This window comes from Aythya fuligula, chromosome 3, assembly GCF_009819795.1.
Source record: "Aythya fuligula isolate bAytFul2 chromosome 3, bAytFul2.pri, whole genome shotgun sequence".
NCBI classification, from domain to species: domain Eukaryota; kingdom Metazoa; phylum Chordata; class Aves; order Anseriformes; family Anatidae; genus Aythya; species Aythya fuligula.
Window position 1 is genome coordinate 17,959,093 of NC_045561.1, and position 14,095 is coordinate 17,973,187.

The window sequence follows — 14,095 nt, forward strand, 5'->3', positions numbered from 1 at the left end:
TGAGCCCGGCCCGGCCCGGCCCTGCGGGCAGCATGCTGAGCCCCCGGCAGCGCGGCGGGGACCTGGCCCGCTTCTACACCGTGACCGAGCCGCGGCGGCACCCCCGCGGCCACACCGTCTACAAGGTCACGGCGCGGGTGAGTCAGCCCCGGCCGCCACCGCCACCACCGCCACCCTTCCCCTCGTCCTCCTCCTCCTCCTCCTCCGGGTCCTGCTTCCCTCCTTCCCGTGCTGCCTCTGCCTTGGCCGTTCCTTCTTCTTCTTTTTTTTTTTAATTTTTAATTATTCAATCTGCGGTTGCGTGAGGGTTGCAGCGCTTGGCAGGGCTGCGGGCTGGGCGAGGTGTGGGGGGAGGCAGCAGGGGGGCTTCAGCAGCCCCACATGGCTCGTGGTGCCCCCAGACACGCCTTGGAGTCAATTCCCTTTCCTGTGCATTGCTTAAAAAGAAGCGACTCTTTCCTTCTTTCCTTCTTTTATTTTATTTTATTTTTCTCCCCAAGATCTCCTCGGAGAGGTGGCAGCCGAATGGCTCTGCCTCGCTGTCAGCTCCTGAGGAGAAATCAGCGAGCAGCCAACATGCACCCAGCGCACCCACGCTGGGCACAGGGACATCGGGACAGCCCCGTCCTGCGGGTGCCTGGTCTCTGCTCTTCAGCCCCATTTGGGTGGAAGAGGGTCTGGGGGAATGGGAGAGGCCTGGTGGGAGGAGGAGGAAAGCTGAAGCAAATAGCGGGGTGTTGGGAGAGCTGGCGGCGTGCTCCTTCTGCCAAAGGCGCCTTCTGTGCCTTTGGGGAAGCTTCTTGCCTGGCTTTCTCCTCCATTTCCCTACTTGAGCCAAAAAGGGAGGGGATGGTAGTGGATATGCAGAGATAGCGGCAGAAGAAGTGGGAGTTCAGGTCACAGGCTTGGTGGGATATGCTGAGAGCATCAGAAAGGCTTCACTTAAATGACCTGAGATCCTGTAGTTACTGCAGCCGCAGGCGTTCTGCCTGCAAGATCAGTGTATTCATGTGTATCCCTTCCCTCAACTCAGTTTTTCACTTTGTGAAATTAAAAATCAATTTGTTTTTACCCTTTTTTTTCCCGAACATTTACAAGCCCACCAAACACAAACATGGCACACATTGCAAACATTCTTTTTAGTCAAAAGAACTGTAGTTTGTGTGAAGAGCCGAAAAAGGGTTGTTTTTTTTCCCTGTGAGATTTTAATCTAAAAGGGAGGGATTAGACTGTTCAGCCCTTGCAGTTAGGGATGATGCAGTGGAGAGCCTCTGGATGAGGATTATGGGGATGGATAGCAAAGCAGATGTTGTGGGTGTCTGCTGTTGGCTGCCCACTCAGGATGATAGCATGGATGAGCTGTTCCCTGGGCAATTAGGGGAAATCTTGGGGTCGGTTACCCTGTCCTTACAGGAGACTTTGACTTCCCAGACACAAACTGGGAATATCATGCTGCTGTGACACGCAAATCTGGGGAATTCCTAGAGCATGTTGCCAGCAGTGTCCTGTCCCAGGTACTGAGCAAGCTAACTAGGAGAGGTGCCCTCCTAGGCTGACTAGCAGCAGCCGCCAGCGCTACACCCGTCTGCAAACTGGGCATGAGAGAAGACCCAGGAAGCCACAGAGCTGCCAGTCCAACCGACTGAGAGAGAAACGTGTTCAGACTTGGCTGGGCGATGAACTGGCTCGACGGTGGAGCTCTGAAGGTTGCAGTGACTGGGGCTGCATCTGGCAGGGAGGTGCTGGGCGCTGCTCCTGGGAAATGATGGCAGGATCCACGGGAACGGCACGGAGCTGGGCTGGGGCAGGTCAGACTGGGCATGAGGAAACATTTCTTCATCCTCAGGGTGGTCAGACACTGGGACAGGCTTCCTAGAGAGGTGGTTGATGCCCCACGCCTGTCAGTGTTTAAGAGGCAGTGGGACAACGCTCTCAGTAACATGCTTCAACTTTTGGGCAGCCTTGAGGTGGCTGGGCACTTGGACTTGATGTCCTTGAAGGACCCTTCCAACTGAGCAGTTCCAATTCCAATATTGAAAAGATTTTCCTGAGGTAAAGACGAGAGAAACAGTGCCTTCAGGTGTTTCTGCAGCAGGTCGCGATGGGCTGCGTGCGGGTTTTGTTTCTTTTTAATGTTGGTTTCTCTTAGTGCAACAGGGAGTAATAGGAATGAGCCGAGACTCCTGCTTATTTTACTCTAATGACTTTGTTCTTGTTGGCCAAAGATAGTTGAGATGCTCTGTGATATTTTGGTACCTGTGGAGCTGTTCAGGAGCAAGTTGTGGCATGCAACGTGAGGATTCGGCGTGTTAGAAACCAAACGGAAAGATTCACAAACAATTCAATGAACATACCTGCTGCCCTCCCCTTTCCCCCCCTCCTGGTCCTCCCTCCTGTTTCTGCTGCGATCTGGCTGCACGGTCGGTAGCACAGCACTACAGCTGCATTGGCTCAATGGATGCGCAGTGACTTTGGGGGGATCGCCAGGAAAAAAGTGAGGTGGATCTTCCCCTTGCACCGAATACCCTTTGGATGGAGACCTAGGGTACTCGGCATGTGCTGGTGGAGATTTCTGGTTCCTTTCGGGGGCATGCAGTTGAAGCCTTTGTGAAACTGCAGTAAGATGTAGGAGCTTTCTGTTCCAATGGGTTAATTATGAAAAAGAAAACTACTTGTGCCCATCACTTAGGATACACTAAACAGTCACCAATGCTACGGGGACAGAGAGGTTCCTTAGGGATCCTGGGCAGGAGGAGGATGCTACTAAGCTGTCGTTCTAATTGTGAGCTTCATTATTTCACAGGGTTTTATGACCAGCGTAGCTTAAGGTTCCTTGGTGTTTGTTCTCATCACCCGGGACCTTCAAGGGTGGTGAGGAGCAGAAAAGAGGGGCTGATACACGACCAGCTTGCCTACAGATGATGGCCATTTACTTTACAAAATGGCACTGGTTATGCTAACCACGTTACCAGGTGTTAGGAGCAGGGGATACTGGTCACGGCTACCCGTGCAGTCCCTTCTGAGTGCTAAGGTCTACCCTTACTGCAGATTTTTCTAAAAGCTTTCTGTTTAGGAGACTACTTTAATTAAAAAAAAAATAAAAATCAGTTCTTTAGTTTTTGCAAGGCATGTATTCTGTAGAAACTGCATGTGCAGAAGTATTTCTAGAGAATATGTATTTTATTTACTTGTAAGCAGTGAAATAATTGAATGCAGACAAGATTAAATGAAAATCAGCCTTTTTATATCCATTCCCAAAGGCTAAAGAGCAAAAAGAGAAGTCAGCAAGTCCTGGCACCAAGAGTATTGTTTGAATGATACCTGAAAATGTAGACTACTAATAGAAGTTCAGATAATTTGGAGGATTACAATTATTAATGATAATTAAAATTGTAATGAGTTACATTTGGCTGTCTGCAGGAGTAGGATAACCTGAAATACTCTGCTTGGTGGTGGGGTATGAGATCCATTCTTGTGAAAACAGAGATCCTACATCATAATGCAGTAGTTTTGTTCATTGGTAGGTATCCTAATGACATTTTTTAAATAGATGAAAGTTGCTTGCAGTAGAGATTTGCAGGAGCTGATCGCATTGATCCTTTTGGGAGGACTGAAAAAGTGCACTGAAAACCTGGGGGATAGTGAGATGTTTGCCAAACCTGTAGGTTGGGTGTAGGCTGGATTGGAGGGGAAGACCTCTTTTGGGGTTGACCTTCAGGAAAGGATATGAAGAACAAAGTAGGACAACACATAAATTATTACATACTGACTTAAAGTTGGCATGGCTGGTAGGTATAGAAGGCAATGTAACATTAGAACAAGTGTGAAACAGGGCCTCTGGGTTTTATTCCAGATTCTTACTAACTGGCTGGGTAATTACTCATCTCTCTGGGTCTCCTTCTGCCCATCTGGTAACTTACCTAGCTGCCAAAGCTGTTGTAAGGCTTTAACTAAAGGTGAACTGCAAAGCAGAACAGTTGGTGTGTGCCCTTTGGTTTTCTTTTGTGAGGTGTAGCCTTGCCTGTGCTGTCTTCTTTCTCCAGCTCTACAGGTCTGCTACATCGGATGCAGCAGCCCCTGGAAAAGAAGGGTCGAAGTATTTCACAAACTGTACACGTGAACTGGCTGGTAGGGAGGGAGGGAGCAACAGCCCCAAGGTTAACGTTCGGTAAAGTTGCCAAATGTGAGGTTACTCACAGATTTCCTCAGGGTGAGGAAAAGTTGAGGGAGGTTTTGACATTGTAGGCTGTGTTAGAAGAAGAGGACTTACTGTGCAGTGGGGGGGGGAGAAAAAAAATTAAAAGCGTGAAGGAAAAAGCCTTAGGTCTTTTGGGACCTTCTCTTTTCCATCTTGGCTCCTCTGAAATGTGTGGAAGCTTACAGTGGTCTGTGTACCAAGTTGGTTTTATGCAATCTGGGAGGCTTCAGCAAGGATTCTTGAAAAATGGAAGGGGGGGAGTGAGCAGGGCGTTGTTGTTGTTTAGCAAGGAGTAGGTGAAGCTTCACTGACCATCTGGGACCAGGAGCTGAGTGATGCTTGAGGTCCAGTGGGGTGGGATTTTAGCCTGTGGGGTGCGAGTCATGCAAACTCCTTGCACTTGCTTATCTGTGTCACCCATTCACCATCCTACTCATTTTGGGGGGTGCGAGTGTGTGGATAGTCTTAGTTTGGATCGAGAGTGCCCTATTTAGCCAACAGTAGGCTAATTATTTTGTTAAACAGCTTCGGTAGAATTATAGTGAAGGATGCACTGACTTACCCAAGGTAATTGCAGTTATGAATTAAAGATGTCTGGTTGTGATTGATTGTGTGGATATGCTCTTACTGCTGCTTATAAACCCAATACAGAACTTGGATTACAAAGGCTTTTGTGATCGATATTTATTTAAAGAAAAAAATATCTCAACAATATACTTCTTTTAATTTTTTTTTTTTATTGTACGTAGCTAAGCCTTGTTTTTGCTGCAATTTCCCTCCAGACAAAGTCATTTATAATTAATTAGGCAAAGAGTGTTTAAGTAGAAACAAACACACAAGGACGAGGCCGTCTCGTGCGCACGTTGATGGCAGTAAGTAAAGTGAAAATCCTGTCTTAATAAATTCAAAGCCTTACACCTCACAACGAGGCTGTGCATAACGTGTATTAAGCCAGGAATAGCCTTGATTAACTCTGCTTATTGGGAGTAATGTGACCCTAATGTGAATTAACAGGGAAAGGCTGGAGAGGTGCCGGGGGTGTGTGGCTTTGTTCTGTGGGATGCCTTCTCTGCCATTTTGCCTAGCACGTGCGTCTGTATTTCTGGTAACAGCAACTGTTTCTGCTGCTGGAGCTCCTTACCCTGCTGTATTTGGGTATCAAACTTCCCTGAAACTAAACGAAAACGCTTCTGAGTGCAAGGAGGAATATGCAACTGTTTGCCTTCTTGCCAGATTTTTTCTCCTCAGCAGCAAATCATTGCACGATTTAGTTTGGGATAGTAAATCCAAGCACTTAACGGGTTTTGTTTTGCCTTTCAGATTGTTTCAAGAAAAAATCCAGAGGATGTCCAGGAGGTAACAGTTTAAACTTGTGCAAATGTCTGTTTGTGTATTGCATTATGCCTTTTGAAGTGTCTTTGATACAATTTAGCAATTTCCATGTATTTTGTCATCCTAATTGAGCATACTTTTTTTTTTTTTTTTTTTGTATGTTTCCATCTGTCTTTTGCTTTCATAGTTGCAAACAGTAGTGAGTGTAACATGTTGCAATTCTGCCCTTGGTGATGAATCCGGACTTGAAACAAAGTCTTAGCGAGTAAAGTGTCTTTTGATGACAAACTGGCTTTGATAACTTTGCAAGCTCGTTTCTCGGGGCTGGAATTGGCAAATTGATGGCTATTTAACTCCTACCCATACAATTAGAGATCAGTCTGCAATCCAAGTCTTAGGTCTCAGCTGTAGGTATTATTCCTCTCTTTAACCAATATTTTACGGAAAAGCCTACATCATTACTGTCTATTAGTGAACAGGGAAATTGGAGGAGCATAGGAGCAGTTGAGAGAGGTCAGACTGCAAATCGTGTATTAGTCCTGCCTCTTTGAGGCTCCTTAAGTATTTTCCGATGATGTACTTTGATAAAACTTTAGAATTGCTTGCTCTTTGCCTCTTCCAAGAAGGCTCTGAATAAGGGTCTGCTGTATTCTCGTGCCTCTTTAAAGCCTCAAAAGACTGCTAGGAGCCATTTTTTTGAGACAAAAAATGCATCATGCTTTTCTTTCTTGGTTATTTTCAGATTAAAAATCCTTTTTTTTTTTTTTTTTTTTCTGGCTTGATTTCTTCTGGACTAATGACTTGACATTGTTCGTACTATATTATACTATGTACATGTGATATCTTCCTTCAAAAGCGCAACCTTTTGGCTTTTCAGACATTAAGTAACATATGCATATGTTGAATTTCTGGTGCAGTCTCGTACCTCAGTTGAGGAGAACCTGGATAGTTGATGAAAGAAGAGCCCATAAGTGAATTCAGTGCATCTCTGTATGGTCAAACATGAGTTACTGATTAGTGGCTTGGCAGAGGTGAGAATTGCCTACTACACCTAATACCCCCTTTGTTGCATCCTTCTTTGAAATCTTGAGGATCAGACAAGCATGAATGTTCATGCTTTTGCCACTATTTTTTTTAATCTATAGAAGATTAAAGTAGTTTATCCGAATCAGACATAATCATGGACCTAGTTTTAGACCTGCATTATTGTAGCTTGTAGCTTGATGTTCACCTTTTCCAGGGAGACTCCTGAATTGAGCCCACCCATGAACACACTCTGCCATTACCTTAATTTTCATTTGTGGGAAAAGCACTTTATAGCAGCTGTTGATGAGCCGTTCCTCAGAAAAAATATATTGTAAGTGTCTTTCAGCTAGTGTATTGCATGAATATATGTTAAACAGTTCTGAAAAAATAGCAGACCAGTATCCTTTAGTCCTTGCTTTAGCTTGTAGATGTAGGTTAGCCTTGCAGGATTCCACATACTCTAGTCATCAAGGAAACGTAAATGTGCCGTGAACTTGTTGATGAATGTCCTTTTTCCACACTTACTGCATTCAAATTAATTATTTTGCATGTGATAGCATGGTAGCTATGGTGTGATCCTGTTATAAGCAAACAACTGAACAGCAATACCCTTCTGAACAGCAATACCCTAGGCAGTAGTTTCTGTGAGGATGAATTATAATAAGAAAACAACATACATTGGGAGCTTTTCTGCTACGCTTGCTTCCTATGACAGCAAAAGAATTGTGGGCAGTCTCTGAGAGAAAAAGGGTATGCTCCTAATCTGCTCCCCAGAAAATAAATTGTCCTCAGTTTTCCAAAACTGCTCAATGAGAAATTCAACAGACAAACTTCTGTACGCGCACCAACCCTCTTGCTTTATGACCTGTCTCGTGCAAGCCCTTCCCCTAGCCGTACAGACCCACGTGGCTGTGCCTGCCTGCTCGTGCAGAAGCCAATTTCATGGCACTGCTGCGATGCTACTACACGCGTTGCGGATGTGCAGCTGTCCGTAAGGCTGTGTACTCTAACCTCAGCTCTACTCACCAGTTTTCTGTCACGTCTGTTAACTGCACTTCAGAAGACAGTCCTTTAATACACGATCTCTCCCGCTACAGTGAATTACAATTCAAGATACCCCCAACTGTTCTTGCTGGGACAGGAAGGAAGATAACCTTGTAAGGGCTTTCTTCTCAAAAGGACGAAGTTAACGTGAAGTTGTGTGTGGAGGAGTTAATAGATACCAAAAGGCTAGTGGCCTTCATTTCAATTTCCTTGCTTCTGGGCGTTGATGGTGGCAACATGGCATGCGAGGCAATTGTAGCTAGGGCAATCGTATTTTTTTTCCCCCTCCCCTATACTCATTCACAGAGGAGAAAGGTTGTTCATTGTGGAACACAGGAATTGGACGAGTTAAGAGAGATCTACTGGCTCTAGCTATGACAAGCACCTCACTGTGCTGCAATTCTAGCATATGTTTTATGATATACTTGCTGTGCTTTGTTGGGCCTCGAAGTATAATGTGTCCTTCCTCCAAATCTGACTTCTGATGAGTATGTTAGAGCGGGAGCTTTGCTATCTTTGCTCAGCTGCATGCATGCAAAGGCATGATCTCCGTGAGCTTGTGAAAGGTTTCAGGATGACCTTCACTCCTTTGCTTTGTAAGCTGCTTGTGGGTATGTTTTCTCCTCTTGGCTACTGGGAGATCGCTTGCAGCAGCAGACAAATAATACTTTTTAGTGGAACAGAATCTCACGCGCTTAGTTTTTGGCAGCTTTTCACATTGTCTCCAGGTACTGACAATACAGTAACTTGATGTTTCGCGACTTTGCTGTTTAAACCAATTTTATGTTCTATACGCACACTGTTTAAGAAGTACTAATCATCTACTTTCTGGATATTGGCATAGATGGAAGTACAGTATTAGAAAATTATTGTTTCTGAAATCAAAATCACTGGTTGGCCTTTTTGGGAGATTTTGGTCTTTCTTACCTTGCCTGTGGAACTCCATCAAACTCCATACTAGTTGTAACTAGTCCTAGGTGTGTGTGCGTGGTAGGTGGGGCTGAGTCAGGGCTGCTACTGTCTGCATAGCTGAGTTGGTAAGTTGGATGGGGTGTTGCCATATTAAAGCTCTCAATATCCTCTCTGACAGTCCTGTTACCTTATATCTGCATCCCTCTGTAGATAGGGCTTGCATCCATTGACAATTGGAAGGCCTCTGAGCAAAGTGCTAACAAAACCAACCAACCAAAAAAAAAATTAAAATGAAATCTTTTGCTTATCTCTAAGTCTGATTAAAAAAGTAGTTCTACAATTATGATCGCTCATGAGAATGCAACTGGTTAAATCATTCAGTGAAGCATTTGAAATATTTTGTATGGTATTTGGTTGTATTAATGTAGTTGAGACATTTGACTGATGAAATCAACTTTTGAATTTGTTACAATCCTTTCTTTTTTTCCCATTTCTACACTAATCAGTGTACATTAGTGTTGAATGTTGTTATGATGGCTTAGTGGGTCTAATCAACAATGAAACCAAGATATAAAATGCCTTTGTATTTTTTTTTTTTTTTTTTTTTTTTTTTTAATCCTGATAGCAAACCTGTTAGCAGTCAAGTGTAGATTTTGTTGCTCAGTTCTTTTCCTGGCCTGATTTTCTTGCCGGTTTCTTCTTTCTCAAATGGAAGGATACAAAGAAAGGGATGGAAGAAGGATAAGGTAGATACTTAACTGGGAGGAACCTGCCTGGGAGATAATTACTTCTTTCTGAAAAGGATAAATCAGGAAAATCTGGTGTAATGAATGCTCTCCTTGCGGTTCTGAAGTCAGAGATTTTGTCTAGATTACAAAAGGGAACGCATTCAATTTTTGATGAGAATTATTATTAATAAACAATTTTACACGGGGGCTTGCATTTGCACATGATCGGCAGTTTACATAGGCACATAATTACGAGCTATTTTTCAGTTCTAGGTGCTTCGTGCTCTGCCTGTGAGAATTCCTCTGAGGCTCCATGCAAATCCTTTACCTGTACTGATTTCCCTTTCCTCTTTTTCTCTTCTGCTGTTGTGTCTCTCCCCCGTACCTGCAGCTGCGCCAGGCACAGCATGCTGTTGAGTGCTGGATAGTGAAATGCTCCTACTCGGCTCTTTTCCCCCTCTCTTACTGGTTCCCTGTGTAGCTCTGGATTGCATTGTGGCTGAAACAATGCTGCTTTTGCCCTCTGAAATTCCTTCATTCAGCTTTTACTTGATATTTTGTCTGTACACTGTAGTCTTGTTAGTCCAAAGGAGGGTTGGGGATGGATAATGAACCAATGTAAATTTTTTTTATGGTTATTACACTTGGCAGTTCAGATCGCATATTTTTGTTGAACGTATAAACTATGAAGGTAGCAGTCTGATTTGCTTAAAAACATATTTGTGATGTGAACAATGAACATATGTGAGCATATTTGTCATGACCCTCACTAATACTCCCCCCTCTCTCTCTGCTTCAGATAGTCGTTTGGAAGAGATACAGTGACTTTAAGAAACTGCACAAAGATCTCTGGCAAATTCATAAAAACCTATTCAGACACACAGAACTCTTTCCACCTTTTGCCAAAGCCATAGTATTTGGTAAGCATGGTTTCCTCCTGAATTGCTGAAATTCGTTGACAACTCAATATCCATAAGTACATCCTGTTCTGAGGCTGCATGGAGAAATATTTTCGATGTGCTTTTTAGTGCTCAACTTTTTGCCTTGTTGTGAATGTCTTACCAGTAGGTATGCTGGTGTCACAGCTTGATGTTTTTATTAATTGTTTATCAGGATGTTCTTGCTGCTTCCAGGTTAGAAATGTAAGCTCAAACATTTATTGATGTATATGTTCGGTATCTGTAAAACATACATTCCCTGTTTTCAGGAACATATTGTCTGTATTAGCTTTGTGAACAATGCTTGAACAATGAACAAAGATTTTCATATATAAGCTGTCTACTTATCAATGAGTTATAGTAAAGTGCCAAGTAGTTGTTAAAGAAAATTTTTTATTTTAGGAATTTGATTATAATTATCAATTGTATCTAGCTACGCTTTTGGGATCAGTTTTACTTACAGCCATTAGTTGTTTCACAAAAAGCAGCATGTAAGATGCTTGTGACTCTACGTGAGAAGTATATGCCAAAAAATAATTAGCCAAAAAATCCTCTTATTTTATCCTGAAATATGTTGTCGTGAATAGATGCGGGTGGATTTTCAGCAAAGTGGTATGATTATATAAAAAACACCTCCTGAATATTCATAAAGCATAAAAGAAAATTAAAATTTAATATCACTTACATAACATTGTTTGCGTTTTGGACCTTATGTTAGTATTACTAGGTAAGTAATATCTTGAGCTATGCAGAGCTCTGAAGTACATTGAGAACAGTCCCTACAAATGTGAAATTGACATCTTCTCAAAAAGTCAGTGTGTGTTTTTGTTTGTTTGTTTTCAGTGTCCTTCCTTAGGTCATTTTTTTTGTTTTAAGCATGTGCCTTTCATTGATTTTTATGCCTTTTTTGTGTGTGTGTGTGTTATGAGTTGTGTGTTTAACATTCTTTTTATTCATCCAGTGTGCATTTTGCACTTTTCTTGGTGTTTTTCATGTTCCCCCCCCCCCCAGCATTTAATGTGTGTGTGTTGAGTGTTTGTTTTTCAATTTTTTTTGTATGCACCTAGTGTACTGCTTTCTTCCTGTGTACAATTTAACATTTTTGGCATCTGTCTAGCATGTCTTTCTGTGTATTTTTGCTTGTATAGCATTTCTCAGTTGGGTGCGCTCTTTTTTTTTTTTTCTTTTCTGATGTGTGTTTCTTGGCACTTTAACAGCTTTTTAAGCAGCCAGCATGCAAGTGTGGCATGTTTCCACGTTTTCCAAGGGCAGTGTTTTTAGGCGTGCATCTAGCACATGCTTTTGCATGCTTTTTCCATGTCACGAGTTATTGTGTTTCAGCATCCAGCATGCATTTGGCATTTTTGGCATGAATATAGTCCATGTTTTTTTCCAGTTTTCCAGATGTAGCATGTTTTGATGTGCATCTAGTGTGTTTTCTGTGTGTTTTTTTTAGATATGTAGTATTTTTTGCATGCATTTAACACATGCTTTTTTGCATTTTTTCTTAATTGTTAGTTCTTCTTGTATTGTGTGCTTTTTTATGCTTTTTCAGTAAATATCAAACAAACAAAAATACCCCACAAGCCTCTGTTACTTTGAGATAGTCAGGCCTGTCAGTTTGCAAAGCTCCCAAACTGAGGTTGTTTTGTCCCACCATTTTGTGTGACAGCACTGTGGTACTGCCCTCGTTATGGCACTGTAGTGGTGTTTCCTGGCAGCCCTCCTTTGCCTCAAGTGCTAGAGAAGCAGTGTGAAAATCCCCTTGAAGCAAAACCTCAGCCTGGAAAGCACACTATTTCCCTTAGTTTCAGGATTTCAAATTCTGCCAGACTTCTAGTTTTTGCTATGTAGTGGTACTGTGTTTTTGATGACTGCTGCATGTGGGCATGGCATTGAGATCTTTTAAAGAATATACTGACATAGTCATGAATTTAGCTTATAACCCAGGTCCAAGCTGCTCTAACAGCTTTGGGGGGTCCTTGGACTCAACCTGTTGTTTGAAATGGCTGAGTGAAACGTAAGGATGCTGAACTCTGGTGTAGACTTCATGGTTCTCTGTGCAGAGCTGTGTAAAATTCTTAAATTAAATTGCCTTCCATGTCACTTATGTTGTAACCAGCTATTATGAAGTTCTGCTTTTGCTCATTTATTCAGTTAGAAGTGCTATGTCAGAACTTGCACACTAATGGTTAAATAGAGACCGTATTATTTCATCTTAAGCTGATTTTAAGTCTGATGTACAAACTAGAGTGCTCATTGGACAAGTTATTTACAAGCCAATATTTATTTGCAAAGTGTAACTTATTTTCAGGTAGAAGATATGGTAGCTGGTCATATGGGGGAGAAAGAAAGGGGGACAAAAATAAGAAAATTGGGGTTCAAGAGAGTACATACTTCTAACGTCTTAATTTTAAATTGTCAGAAATGCAAACTTGTACACTGTTAGTGTATTACCTCTGTAAGTCAGGGAAAAATTGAGTGAAATCCCCTTTAAAAGATGTTCTTTTGGATGGGATGAACAAAAGTGACTGCAATGTATATTGTAAGAGAAGGAAATCTACAGAAAAGTTCAATGTAGTTACTGACGAAAAGTTCTTTGAAGTTAAATAACATACTAAACATCTTACTACATCTGAATGAAGAATACCAGAAAAAGAAAGTAATGTTTTTTAAAAAAAACAAAACAAAAAACAAAAAAGGTTTATACGTAGTGGAAAGGAACAAATGTCTGACTCTTCAATTTAAGAAGAGTTATTTTAAATTTAATTTGAGTAGATTATTTAAATCATCTTTATTTAAAGAATAAAATGTTCTTGTTGATTCTTACATCTCACTTCTACACATAACAGGTGCTGTCTTATTTCCATCTAAAGCATTTATCGTCAGTTCTAATACTTCTTGTGCTAGAGGAAAAATAGAAACTTAGATTCTGATTTTTTGACAAACTTGTTTTTAGTTTTGTTCAGTTAATGGTGGGCTGCAAGGTCTACCTCTGTTAGGATCTTGCTTTTTCAAGGTGCTTTAATGAAACATTTCTGCAGTGTTTCTTCCCTGTGGTGATGTTAAATTTGTTCCTGCTTTTAAACAAGTTACTTATTAGCATTACAAGTAGTTGCTGTCAACATAATTCTATTTTTTTAAGTGTATGTGCTTTAAATTATGTATAAATATCATTTTGTGGACAGTATACAAGCGAGCACTATTAGTTCTGACAGCTGAATTTGTACTAAAAGTGTGAAACCTGAGCAGAATCAGAAGTTGCAGCATTCAGAGTTTCAGGAGATGGCGTGGAGAACCGAGAAATATTTTGAAAACAAATATGTTGTGCTGCTCTATTTGGTACAAGCAAGGATGTGCCACATCTGCAGAACTGAGTTGTCTTGCATGTTTTACACCACAGTTTTTGAAGATTATAGTGTGCAAATGCACGTATTCTTGTGCTGTTATAATAGAGCTGCTTACATCAAAGCAGGAAGCTTGTTACGAGTGGGGAAAACCAAATAGATCTACTTTTTCTGCGCTTCTCTTGAACCTTTTCTACCCATCTTATGGAGGAGACATAATGACCTTGAGCATGGGAATCTCAAACAGATCTGGCTGCTGAAACTTCTAATTGTTATGCTATTATGATACATATTTGTGAGGAGGGATTACTCTCATTCCCCAATGCGCATCATAAGAATTTCTTCAGTATTTTCAAACTACTTTTTTTGTTGGCAACTTTAAGTATGTCCATATGTTGGCTGTATGTGGCATTTTACCAAAATACTGGTAAGTCCGTACTTAGTGTTTCTTGTATAACAACTGCACAGATGTGCTTGAATATTAAAATAAATAAATTACTCCTCTCCTTTCTGAATTTATTTGACAAAAAGAAGTAAAAAAAACACAAATGCTGGTAATGTTTGTTAGCA

The 14,095-nt window shown here is 41.6% G+C and overlaps 1 protein-coding gene across 2 annotated transcripts in view; it reads left to right on the forward strand.

Annotated features, from left to right (window-relative positions):
- The window catches only part of RPS6KC1 (ribosomal protein S6 kinase C1), an 87,759-nt gene continuing 73,664 nt past the window's right edge, over positions 1-14,095 (forward strand). The window contains exons 1-4 of one of the 2 annotated variants that reach the window (XM_032185850.1): positions 107-137; positions 5,519-5,554; positions 6,448-6,561; positions 10,040-10,160. In XM_032185850.1, coding sequence (XP_032041741.1) covers positions 6,523-6,561; positions 10,040-10,160 — 160 coding nt within the window. In that variant the 5' untranslated portion in view covers positions 107-137; positions 5,519-5,554; positions 6,448-6,522. Of the gene's footprint in view, positions 138-5,518; positions 5,555-6,447; positions 6,562-10,039; positions 10,161-14,095 lie in introns of both variants that reach the window. The other variant, XM_032185849.1, reaches the window with a different exon arrangement.